The sequence below is a fragment of the Filicampus tigris genome, chromosome 17 (genome assembly GCF_054856515.1).
Source record: "Filicampus tigris isolate MCC_2025a chromosome 17, RoL_Ftig_1.0, whole genome shotgun sequence".
NCBI lineage: Eukaryota > Metazoa > Chordata > Actinopteri > Syngnathiformes > Syngnathidae > Filicampus > Filicampus tigris.
Genome location: NC_141233.1, coordinates 5,405,704 through 5,419,253, shown reverse-complemented (window position 1 = coordinate 5,419,253; position 13,550 = coordinate 5,405,704). Strand labels below are relative to the sequence as shown.

Here is a 13,550-nt window from a genome sequence, read left to right as displayed (position 1 = left end):
TGCTCACGTCCACGAGGGCTGCGCAGTGATGCAGCAAAGCCCTCGAGAAAAGCTGCTGCCCACGTTACAGACTTTAAATAAAACACTGCCCTGATTCTACAGCTCTCTTCACAGCAAAGGCTCGAGGTTTGCACACATGCAAGCGGAAGGAAGCTTGCCCGCATGGCCTAGATGTAAAGTCCGGCCAATTACGATACAGCGCTGCACTCCCAGAAGGAATTCCAGGTATGCTCAATGACTCAAAAAGAAGCATTTGTGCCCCAGTGATGCGGATATTACTCAGCCAAACACACAATCTTGGCAAGATGTATACACACCACAGTAATGTTTCTGAACTAGGCTTTGTGACGTATGGCAAAATTATCTGTTGTGCCAGATAATTTTGTGGATTACGGATGATCGTTTTTGGTAATCTGCAGATTTGAGGTAGACTGGGTGAAGTTAGGTTGCTGTCAAATACCGTACTTAAATATGGATTGGGGTAGGCTATATTCATGTCATTTGGTTATCATTCAATCAATCCATGATGGCGCCGTCAAAGAAAAAGGACTGTTTCGTATGGCGCTCAGGATAACGCAAACTCATTACACTCACATTGAGCCTCATTTTCTAACAGTGCATACATCATTCTTATATGTCAGTTTAGCAAGCGTTCAGATGATAGCAACCTTTTGAAAATAGGATAAATATTAAGAAAGTTGGGCCCATCTATTGCAAATTTAAACCTTCCTCCATTAAAATTCAAATATATATATATATATATATATATATATATATACATATATATATATATATATATATATATATATATACATATACATATATATATATATACATATATATATATACATATATATATATATATATATATATATATATATATACATATATATATATATATATATATATATATACATATATATATATATATATATATATATATATATATATATATATATACACATATATATATATATATATATATATATATATTAGTGTTGTTCCGATACCGGTATCGGGAAGTATCCCGATACCACATTAAATTAATCTAATACCACATTAATGGCGGTATATATATATATACATACACACACACAAATACACAGAGTATATACACGTTTAAAATTTTAATTAATAAACTTGACCAACCTTGACTTGAAATTAATAAACCACTAAACTTGGTTGAATAAACTCACTGAGGAACAAGAATCAATTTATTGTTTCAGCTTGCGTGACAGAGGGCCCGCCCGATTCACGTGCAGTATTTGACTAACAAATGACAGCAAGCAGGGATGCAAATAAGGTAAAGATAGCACAGACTGTGTGTGCCTGTGTATGCGTGTGCTTTGGTTGTACTGATCAGAATGAGCTTCAAATAAAAAGTGGCCTAAGGAAATTGATTTTGAATTCCCAAACAAGTCAAATACAGGCATACAAAGGCTGCTGCTAATTGCAGCGCAGTAATTAGTCCTTTTTAATCAAATTGTGTCACATGGCATGTGTGCAACCATTAACTGTGCTCACATCTTCTGATTATTATCAACCAACAAGTGAAGATCAAGGACAGAACTAGTGCTCATTAGGTTCTAAATTGGATGGTAAAAAGACAATGCAGAAAGGTGGGAAACAACCTGTGTGAAAATGTTGAACGATAATAGCTCTGTGGTTGCTTTAACATGTTCTTCGACTTCCTTTCTGCATTTGTCATAGATTTGAGGGGATTATCTACCGCATTCACAGTATGTGCGCTCACACAGGTGGCTGAGACGCACTTTAACACTACGACAGCAGCCGTCTTTGACAGGTAGCCAGAAAGCTGTGTGCTAGTCACTCACACACACCCCCCCCCGCACACACAAAAGGACTGTTTGGAAAAAGGAATCCCCAAATAAACGACGGCTATAATTCCTGATATGTTTTAAATTAATTACTATCCAGTGTGGTCCATGCTGCCTCAGGTTTACTTTAAATTTCCATCCATTACAATCATTTGAAAATGTTCTCTTGAGCCGTGCGTAATTTACAATAAGAAACTTCTTCTGGAGCAACACAAGTGAAGAACGATGCCCGGCTGCTATGGAGCTCGTGTTCTCTCAGTTAAAAAAAAAAAAAAAAAATAGAGGTGGTCATTAACTATTAAACAGCATTCATTCATTCGGGCTGAAGCCTTTTTTGTGTACTAGGGTCGCTGTCTGAGAGGTATACCAAGCGTGGTGGTATCAAAATGAGGGAATTAAAATATCATCTTTCACAACCAGGCACCGTAAGAACACTGCATTGTGTGGCAGAATTCCAAGTTAATGATACAAGTAGGACAGGCCAGAGCTGTGCATTGGCGTGTGACTGGATTCTAAAAGGCAATGGAATATTGAACAAGTCAAGTGCAGCCATTGAAAATTGGGTATATAGGATTCCGTTTACATGCCAATGCACAAGTGTCTCCTTCACCTTAGTTCAATGGCATGAGTAGAGTATCTTGATGTAGTGTGCAAGTGACACAATTGTCACGTAACAGAGGGCTCCAGTTTATAATGATTGCGATGGAGTTTCTACTGAATGGATGGAAGATGATGTGCAACTGTATTTGTTATTTGTGCTTGGAGTTGAATAGAGCAAAATAGTACATGAATTACAAGATAGACGTACTCATCACAAAGCTCAGCATTTTTTTTTAGAAGTGGTTGCGTGTTTTGACAATGCTTGATTGGAGTTTATGCAAATTCATGTGAAATAAGGAAATTAGGCCAGTTGAGAGGGCGACCCCGTCTCATACACGTGAGCCGGCCGCCGTTCCGCCCCACATACTGCAGGGCCAGTGGCGAGTCCTGATTTTATTACCATGACAACCAGGGGCATCTTACAATGAACCCAGACTCTAAAAAAAAAAAAAAAGTGTCTGTAGACTGTGAAGCACACCTGAGCCCTTCTAAAAGAGCATTAATTGTATTTGCCCTCATGGACACAGCGCTACGCCAATTGGGTATTCACGAAGCCAAATTCCAGCTGTCACCAGAAAGTGGCTTTGGATCTTCAGCCAACCCATCTGCAGAAGTGCAGGAACAGTCACATTTTCAGAAATAAGCAAAAGAGTTGCTTAATGTTTACCTGCTTAGTTTGTCACTGTCAGGGTTAAGGATCTTTGTGGTGATTTTGAGGTGGAGGATCCAAGTGCAGGGAAGCAGGAAGACAAGACCGCAAGCAAGAAAACGCATTTCATTTCAAAAGAACAAAAAGGAAAACAAGGTACTGCGATGAACCAAAATATTAAATGAACAAAGTCCAAACACAAGGAATAAATGCACAAAAAAAGGAAAACGGGATTACCAAGTCTCATGATAGCAACAACAGAAATAGAAGTAACGAACTGACAAAGACAAACCTAAACCAGGGAAATAAATACAGGTACATGCAAACTGACGAGACAACAAGGAACACCTGGATAACACCTAAGGGAGTTGATTGGTTAACGCAAAGGATGGGGCAAAAACCTAACGAAAAATACAAGACGTGAAAAAAGCGACACAGGGGAAAATAGCAACATCATTGCGGTGGTAATATCTAATTCAGAAGGATTTGGAAATAGACGAAAATATTTGAAGTCTCACTGTGGACAAAAATATTGTATTCAACGTTTTCCCTTAAAAAACATCAACAAAAAACTACTAACTATTATGACCAGCTAAATTGAAGCAATCCGTGCTGTGAAATGATTGCTACACTTTGTATTAAGAGTGAGCAATTGGAAAGTGATGATGTACAGTCTGTACACTCCCAAAAATGTGGCAAGCCATGTTTATTTGTTTTTCCGTCCATATGATAGAGGGCCACTTCCTGGTTCCTTGAGGATGACATAAAATGTTGGAATTATACGGTCAGATGAGACTGAAAAGACCAACATAGCTTCCTTGAAAAGCTACCAAGAAAGGATTACAGGAATCCTGCTAAAACACTAACCAACCAACAACCAGCTGTCATGCTTGGCAAAGGTAAAAACTCAAATAATAGCAAAGGGCAGAGAGACCAGAGAGTGACTGCTGCCCTCCGGGCATGCTGCTTGGTTTGTTTGTTCACTAGCACACACATGCACAGGAACGAACGGAGATTTGATGTTTCGCCTTCAGCCTTCAAACATCTTTCAACACTTGACAGCCTCCAACAAAGAGTGGCATCAAAGCAGCAGGTCCTATATGGCACAAAAGTTCAAAGGAAGACCTCACAACTGATGGCACAAAACGTAGAAGCAGTAAGACACAAATTAAACCCTCAGTGACAAGTGTTTGAATAGCAGAAGACGAATACAGTGACAGCCCACTTGAGTTGTGTTTACATCAGAGTTGGAGAAAGAATCAAAACATACTTTCGGGCGCTTTGAGCTGTAACAGTACCAGTTCAAGTTCAAAATACACGTGGAAAATAAATGTTTAGTCCCTATAAAGTGAAAATAAATATGTCTTCTGAATTTGACACCTCAGTGGACAAGACTTGTTAACAACACAACCATATTGGAATGATTAAAAAAAAAAAAAAAACGGGTACAATTTTGTTCTGCCTCGAGATGCTAATGCTAAAGCTGTATAATAGCAACTTGCTCGCGTACTGTAGGCCTTACGGTCCATTCCACAGAGCCAACACCCCCCAAAAAACAACAAGGAAACACTCGTAAATTACTTTGCTGGGCTTCTATTAGATGTGTTTTGTTTGTGTCAGGGTTAGTGCATCTTCATTCACCTCCATCCCGTTAAGAGTCACTCGCATCTTTTGTTCAAGCACAACTGTTTTCCTAATCTTCCAAATGACTCGAGTTAACGGGCTAAGCACCGCAGCCTTCACGTTTCTCCAGCTCTCCATTATATGAGGGCCACAGGTGGTCTTTCCAATAACGGCCCACTCCTAACCTAGATAGATCCGCCTCGAAATGAGATCAACACCAGCCAGCTCCTCTCTTCGGGTGCAGTGACACTTTAGCTATTATCCGCAGAGCTGCTAAATATGAGCATAGGGCTCCGGTGCTTCCTTCTCTCTGCGGATTGTTTAAACGACCCAATTATCCCCGAGCGCCATGAGAGCTGACCCACACTGGCCTTCTGTCCCAGGCGGCTGAGAGGAAGTGGGTCTCATTATGACAAGGTGAGGATGTGCTGGCCTTTACATCTACATGCACAAAAGGGATCAGGGGTGTACCAAAAAATAGATGGGGCAAAGGTTAAAAAGAAATACACCAAATGAAACATAGCTGCCAAGAACATGAACAAAGACAGTAGCAGTGTGAAAAAGAGCAGCAGAATCTTTCCAGCACTCACACCATCAGTCATATCAAGAATAATACTTTGATACTAATTATCTGATTGTGGAGGGCCTTTCTGGAAACTCCAGAAAACTCATTTAAGTTGCAACAACTTCAAAATTTAAAATTGACGTTTATTATGGTCTTCCGGGACATTCAGACACCTCTATAGAATGGATTGGCCACCATATAGGTCAGGGGTCACCAACTCTGGTCCTCGAGACCCCCTGTCCTGCATATTTGAGATGTTTCCCTCCTCCTACGCACCTGATTCAAATAATTAGCAAGCTTTGCAGAAGCCTGATGGCGATCCAAGAAACCACAGCGTGCAAACTATGAGTTTTTCCTCTACCAGCCCATCATTCTTAAAAATGATAGCACAAGGGCAAACGGTCAGACGAAGGCAGAGTGGAGGAAGATCTGACTCATGCCAGCGAGGGAGCTCCAGGAAGGCACAGAGGGGAACCAAATCAACCCGGAGATTTATTGAGTATTTCCTCCATCTGATGTCATTATCGCCTCAGTGATCATTACCTTCCGAGGCTCCAGATTACAGTGCATGAGGAGTCAGACCAGGTCGTGTACAAAAAGCACAGCATGTAGGATGAGATCAAATAAAGCACACTGGGCTATGTTGCTGCTGCTGCTGTCTGATTATGTGGGCTCTCACCAATGTCATCTTAGTAATCAACACATTGGTTTCTGCAAAGAAATACTTCACATTAAAAAAAGAAGACAGTAGGTTGTATTGGTTGCATTGACGTGATTTCTATTTTTTTTTTAAATTATTATTATTAGAATTGGTTCAACCCAAGTAGTAGATTTTGCCTTCAATATGGCATGCATATAAAATCAGACTCAAAAGTGTTCATCTGTTAGTGTCCAATAGTGATATTTATAAGGGATTGCCATCGGTCTCCGGTGCATTTATTATTCACAAGATACAGTATGTACATTCAAATGATTAGAATCCAGCATCCTCAAGGAAAACAATGCAACATTAAAATCAAAGAGTAACAAAAACTTCAAAAGAAAATATTGCATTTCCTCTGAAATCAAATGAATAAACCCCAGGTGTTAAATTATGATTGCTTGATTGTTAATCTTAGGCACATTGTAGATTGGTGAAGCATTTTGGAAGCCAGGAGGAGGCTAATTACCTCTTCCTGTCCTCATTTATTTGAAGCTGATGTAATGGTGTAAACAAAAGCACTAAACTTTCCTACTTATTCCGTAAGACTATCATCCAAAAATAAGTAAAAAAAAAACAAACAAACAAAAAAGTTTTAAAAAATTAAGAAACTTATCTACAAAGGTTTCGTCTGCACAAGCTTCTCATTTAAGTGATATGTAATAAAGTAAAGGGAACTCAGATAGGAGCCCATTTGGAGATTCTCACTGCTGTGGGTTTCTTTGGCATAAACAAACATGATTTCCTACGACAAAAAAAAAAAATCTTTTTACATTTTTTTTTTTTTTTTTTTTTACCTCAAACGAATAGCAAAACAGCTGAAAAACTGTCTGTCAACTTGCCCCAAAAAAGCAAGAAAAAAAACAACCTACAAAAAAGTGCATGGAACTGTCGGCATTTGGCTAATAAACTCTGCTCTCGCTGCTCAAGTCGTATGATTAAACGTCGCCTCCCCAAAATATCTTCATAAAATGAGACATTAAATCATCGCACTTGTTCATCTGTAGACATTTAGACAAACAGTCAGTTCTGAAGACTGTCCCTTCTTTTTAATGGTAAGAGTGTTTACTCTGCTCTACACAAAGTCTTGTGTACGGTTATTAACGGCCCTGCTTGGTCTGACATTGAAACGACATCAGGACTATCAAACCTTTAGGTACACGTCGTAAAATAACAATAAATAAAGTCTGTGGATAAAACTAAAGGCCTTTAAGAGAGAGAGATTCAAGGGACTTTTTTTTGTTATTCATTCTCATGAGGTGACATTACAGTTGGTTTGTATTAATTCACTGGCGAGTCCATTGAGGATACTGTACTTTAGAGAAAAAAAAAACACTAGCAGAAGGCCCTCAGTCTTCCCTCCTCTGTAATCCTAATCCCCATTCAATGCCATGACAAAGGCATTACGTTTATCTGGCACGGAGAGGTACGTGTTCTTGAGACACTGATTAAACCTTGGAACAATAGCCCCAAAAATACTAAGATAGTTTCTGTGTCAGTTACAGTATCTGAAGAAAAAAAAAAAAGAAAATAGTGAAGGGAGGGGGGCAGAGGAAGGCAGGAACGATTCAAGGAAGAGTTCGGCAATTTCTCCCCCCAAACTGTGACAGCAAATGACACTTCACTGTCCTGGACAGTATTTTTAGAATGCTCTGCATGTCCGCTGAGACGACCAAGGCGTCAGTGTGACCCGTTTCTATAATGTTCAACTACTTGTTGAAAAAAATTTTCTTTCTTTCTTTTTTTTTTTTTCAAAGGCAAGAGGAACATATTCTCTTGACAGTTGGGAATTTGGCAAACTTCAAGTCCTTCAGCACAGCATCATCCAGTAAAAAAAATATATATATTAAAAAAAAAAAAAAAAAAAAAAAAAAAAAAGAGCTCACAGTATTTACATGTGAATACACATGCAGACATATGGGCTTCATCTAAGGCAAAGGGGATTGTGAGTATGTGTAAAAAGTGCTTGTTGAGCCTGCCTCAAGCAGCTCAATTCCAGAGTGCTGCAAAAAGCCACCAGTGTGTTTCCCGTCAGAGGAAAATTGAGCACCGGCTGCTCAGGGAGGTTTTGCTCCCTCTCCCTTCATGATCAAGATGCGTGTCCCCTCCCTTAGGCTGCTCCCCTCATGTCTCCCGCAGGATCTCTCACTGGGACACGTTCAGCAGCTTGGTAGATTTATTGGGGTAATTGATAGCCAGGCTGATGGCGGCGATATTCTTCAGAGCCTACATGACAAAATGAATAGGAATTAGTGTGTGAATCAAAGACATGGGGAGGATATCAACAAGAACTTTTACAGTTTGACTTTTTTTAAGAGTTGAAATTCCGTCAATGTGAGTGAGGAATTCCAATTACAATGCAGTTATTATTTTTATTTGAAATGAACAGCAGCATTGACAGTGCTGTGCTTCAAAAGAATATACTTAAGACCCATTCATAGCACTGTTAATAAAAAATGCCTGCCACGAACAGCCAAAGTCCGCGAGTAAAAAGTAAAAAGGTTTATAACTGCTTATAGATGCCACAAGATGGCAGCAAAGCAATATTTTTGTCTAAATGCAACTTTTCAACTAACAAAGTAAAACGATACTTATTTCGCTTTGGCCTGAGCACAAAAGCAGCAATAATGAAAGACAGATTGAAAAAAAAAAGAAACTTGAATTATCCGGTTAGTATAAGTATAAGTCCCAGAATGCATTGCAATAGCTTGTGCGTTGTTCCACGCTCATTTGTTGACAGCACTGCTCATGTAGCTACTTGGAGGAGTACAGTAATTCAATGACAAACTGGTGGTGCAGAATAAAGTTTCTTTTTGTTTCTGTCAAAACATAAGATACTTCACAAGATTAGGTATTATTATTATTATTATATTATTTGTGTAAAGTCTTACTTATTATATCTCTTCTGTGAAAGCACATGAACCAAGCAAGGCTTTAAACTGACAAAATCATTTTAAACAAAGTTCTACATTTTAGAACTTAAATACAGTAATTGCTTTTTTAATCAGCATCGTCTCAATCAGAGCTCCTTTTTTTTTTTTTTTTTTAATTCAGGTATTAGGTAACCACACATACAGAACCACCTACGTTGTTTTATCACCTCCCAACATCACCTCTGCACCTTTGATCCACCCTTAGGCTCTATTTACGGGTAAGTATGGCGAACGCAGAGGCGTGCTCTGACGCAAATGATAATGGACTGTAATTAGTTACCAAATACATTAGTCCTCTGAGTGCTGCCCACACATTCAAAACAAGGGGAACGTTGGAGGAGGGCAATTGCTGTGCTGGACATCACCAGCTTGGTGAGTCACGACATAAAGAGACCTCGGCCTTGACTGTGCAATTAAATGAGCAGTTGTTTAAGAAATTGAGCAGACAATGTGACAACAACCAGTGGCAAGGGCAACTATGGTCACGGTGTGCTTTCTAGCTATTTCCCATGCATAATTTGAATGGAGGATTTGAATGCACAAAGTCAAAAATGGACAAAAACTAAAACCTTACCTGTGCTGTATGATTTAGGAGGTGTTCATCGGTGGTCATCGCTAACAAGTACTCCTGGAGGATGCCCTGTGTCTGAAAAACACATGCAACAAATGAAAATAGTTAGATGAATAGTTCAACAATTAAATGATCACAGCAGCAACATTCACAAATATTGTACAGGATACACTTTGCAAATATTTCAGGAATAACATGAATAAATTATCTGCTGCGACAAAGCAGATCAGGATACAGGCCAAGTCATGGTCAGGAATAGAACCATCTCTCGACTGACTTGACTTGACTCCGCTTGGCCCCTCCTTCATCTTTTTCTCAGCATCAAACTGATCGGTGGAATGTTGGACACATTATTGTGAACCATAAACAAAGTGAAGGGTGATTCCGCAAGAACTACTCTTGTGCGTCTTGCAAGCACAAGAGTTTGAGGAACATAGATAAGACTACATCAGGGCTAAATGGGCCGAAACCGTCTAAATGGAACATATACAGCCCTTGAGACACAGTCCAGGGGACTTGGTCTACCATCCGTCTCACAGCCTCCAAACATTTTTATGCTGGGAAGCATCCGAGCACAATTTGTACACTCGGTACTGTGACAAATACGGTTTTGAAGCCTAAATATAACTCACACTTCCTGAGGTTAAAGGTTCATATAATCTCCATTCCAGAATCTTCAGATTTTCTCATGAACTCACGTACAGTCCATGGAGCATACTGTACACGTTACTGCAGCAGTTACACATTATTCGTATATCAACTAGGGCTGAACAATTAATCGATTTCAAATCGAAATTGCGGGGCAAATCTTGCTTTCATGATGTGTAATTTTACATTATCGAGTATTAAATTAATACTGCCTCTGACTCGAGTCAGTCGACGGCCGCAAAGTATGAGGACATGCTGAAAAATCAGGGTACATTGACGGCAGAGGATGAGGAAGTGATAATCATTCGCCGAATCAGCGGACAGGACCCGGTCACGTGACTCTGTCCGCACTGCAGCCGAGCTTCAAGTATGGAGGAGTGTCCAGCGGGGAATACTGTAATAGCAAGGCGCGAGTCCATGTCGTCCGTAGTCTGTAAATGGTTTGGAGTTGACAAGACTGACATCGGGGGGAATAACATAGTTAGATGTGCCAAAACGGTCACCGTGAAGAGCAAATCTGTTGCACCACGAGCCGTATGGATTACGAGGAAAACTTGGCGACCGCGCAAGCACGCTAAACAAAAGCTTAAATATACACACTCAGAAAACAGTCGCCAAGTTGAACCGCAAATATAAACGCACGCACGCACACACACTCAGTACTTTAGCGAGCAAGTCAAACGTGACATCCTGGATGATCGGTTAACATTCAGTTTACATGCTTTTAGTCCGCATCATTCATAACCAGCCTGTATTCCCGAGGCATGTTGCACAAACTACGACGGTCTATTAGTGTGACGCCAGCATACACCCAAACATGAATAAAGTCACAAGTCTACATATCGCAGCGACGAATGAGGAAAATGCACTTTTTGGGAAATTGCAGTTTTGTTATTCAACTTTATTCTGAATACGTTGGGCAATGTATGAGAATTGGTGTTGTCATGACGACGTCTTTTTTTTGTTTTTCCCTCACTGGGTGACACTTCGTCACACGTCACATATCAAATACTTTTTTTCCTCATTCTGATTGCTGTAGTTAACACCTTTTTCTCATTCTGATTGCTCTCGTAGGTGGCAGTGGTACACCAGTACTTACTGCAGCTCAAAATATCACATTATGGAATAACAGCAGAGACAGTTAAATGACAGAAATATTTCCAAAAATCGATGAAAGTCTATACATAATTTACACAATGTACAAAGTTCAGATCTTCCTTCGACAACCACAATTATGCCATTCTTGATATTCAATAAAATAAAAAAAACACAACGAAACCCAAATTAAAAAATAATTTACTGAAAAATGTTCTCACTTGTGGGCTGTCTGTCAATCTGGGTGGGTCTGTGCCTGTGCACACCGAGTCCCACCCATGGCTTCGCCCCTGGTTGTGTGTAGGTACAAGATAGAATTCAATACTGACCAATAAGTCATCTGGTATCCGTTAAGTTATAATTACTTTTTAATGTGAGATCAGCAGCCCCAAACCTTATGAGAAAGCCTTGAGGGAAAAGAGTCCATATTGCATCTTGGCATGGGAAAGTCCTGGCTGATTGTACGTTCATAATCCATGAGGCCACTATTATGAATAATTCAATGCAAGGAGATAGAGCGAGATGGATGACAAGTGAGGAGGGAGTCGGTGCAGCATTGTGCTGTCTGGCAGGTGGCGGGGCTGGGCAGCAGAGGCCAGGTGAGCTGAGGCACAACATTGCTTGTGTCATTGAGACACAGATATGGCCGATTAATCGGTCAGGCCCTGGTTACCACCAGTCACCTCTTGACTATGGGATCATCTCATGCCTCTATTGCACTTTTCTAGGTCCTCGCTCCTCTGTATACATGCTAGCAGAAATTCTATCGAGGAGGGAAGCGATAGAACGGTCACATCGGCGTGGGTGATTGCAGCAAATAACTGGCCAAGCAAATATAATAGTCTCTTGGATGTTGTCATTTGACGGAGACGTCTGCTCAAGATGAAGTCGCGCCATTGACGCGTGTCAAAAATGCACTGTCTGCGTGTCACAATTATTACCATCACCACGAGCGTCCACTTTATGCTTCATGGTTCAAATGGGATTAAATTAAAGTGAAACATGTTATGCTACACAACTTTGGAGAACTTTGAAGAGACTTTGGAACGTTGGGAATTGTGCGTGACGTGAAGTCAGACGTTCTCGATGTTGATTGGGCTGTCAACGGCGCCACGCCGCCGAAGAAGAGAAGAACTGATGGCCCTAAAATAGTGGTGACGTACTGCAATTAAGCTGTTAAAATGATGGAAGGGTGGTTAAAATAACGATGACGGACTGGCTGACTGACGATTACATTTTTGGTCCGGCTTGAAATAATGACAGACTGACGATGACGGACGGGTGGCCCAGCTGCTGGCGAATGACAAATGACGGAACAGCAAAATTTGCCGAAGCGCCCACCTCTGAATACAACACTTCCCATTTGTTTCCCTGTAACAGCAAACTAGTCTATATAATAGAAGACGTGGCCTGTCTTTTTCAGCATGTGTGGTTTTAATTTACTCACGGTGGCGCGGGCCTCTGCGATGAAGAAGAGCTCAGTGAGAGCTCTGTGAAGAGGTAGCAGCACAGTGATACTGGTTGGATCCCGGCTTAAATTGTTTTCCATGGACATAAAGAGCTGCCACAGAGGTCGAAGCAAGGTCAGCTCATAGGCTCTGCAGTGGAAACAAATCCATATTTAGGCAGAACCAAAGATGTACACAGGGAAAAGAACTAGCAAAAACTGGGGCTCAATCACAAACAGTAATTCACACCAGCAAAATAATGAGCACATAGTCAAGACCCTCCTGAAGACCACATATTATATAGAGCAGTGTTTTTCAAACTTTTTTGAGTCAAGGCACAATTCTTTCATAGAAAAAATCCCGCGGCACATCACCAGCTGAAATTGTGAAAGAAAAAAAGCTTATTTTAACAATATAAGTGTTATATTGTTTATATAAGCATTGTTTAACATTGAGGAATGAAGTATATTGTAACGTCTTGAAAAGGAATCAAATAAACACAAAGAAAAAAGTATTTTATAATGTTTCATATTGATACTTAGTGTGAAACATGAGCCTGTTTGGATAAACATGCGTCACTAATTCGTTTGTCTCTAAACAAAGACAATTAGCTACCTGCTGCTGCTGCTACCTGCTGGTATGGAAGAGTACTACAATGTGGTAAAGACATGATTACGCTGCCAGGCGCTAGACCGCACAGGCGCACAAATTAGACCATTTCCCACGGCACACCTGACATTATCTGGCAGCACACCAGTGTGTCGCGGCACAGAGTTTGAAAAACACTGATATAGAGTATATGTTACATTTGTTATCCAATGGCAAATAAAGTATTTTTAAAATAATTTGCCAATCAAACCTACCAATTGTATGTCTTGTC

At 40.2% G+C, this 13,550-nt stretch overlaps 1 protein-coding gene across 1 annotated transcript in view; it reads right to left on the bottom strand.

The window, feature by feature from the left end:
* Window positions 1-3,194: 3,194 nt before the first annotated feature.
* Window positions 3,195-13,550, bottom strand: part of zzef1 (zinc finger, ZZ-type with EF hand domain 1) — a 37,868-nt gene continuing 27,512 nt past the window's right edge. Inside the window, exons 52-54 of the mRNA XM_086013487.1 lie at window positions 12,670-12,820; window positions 9,483-9,554; window positions 3,195-8,201 (exon numbers count right to left, since the gene is read on the bottom strand). Of these exons, the coding sequence (XP_085869613.1) occupies window positions 8,121-8,201; window positions 9,483-9,554; window positions 12,670-12,820 (304 nt within the window). The 3' untranslated portion in view covers window positions 3,195-8,120. The remainder of the gene's footprint in view (window positions 8,202-9,482; window positions 9,555-12,669; window positions 12,821-13,550) is intronic.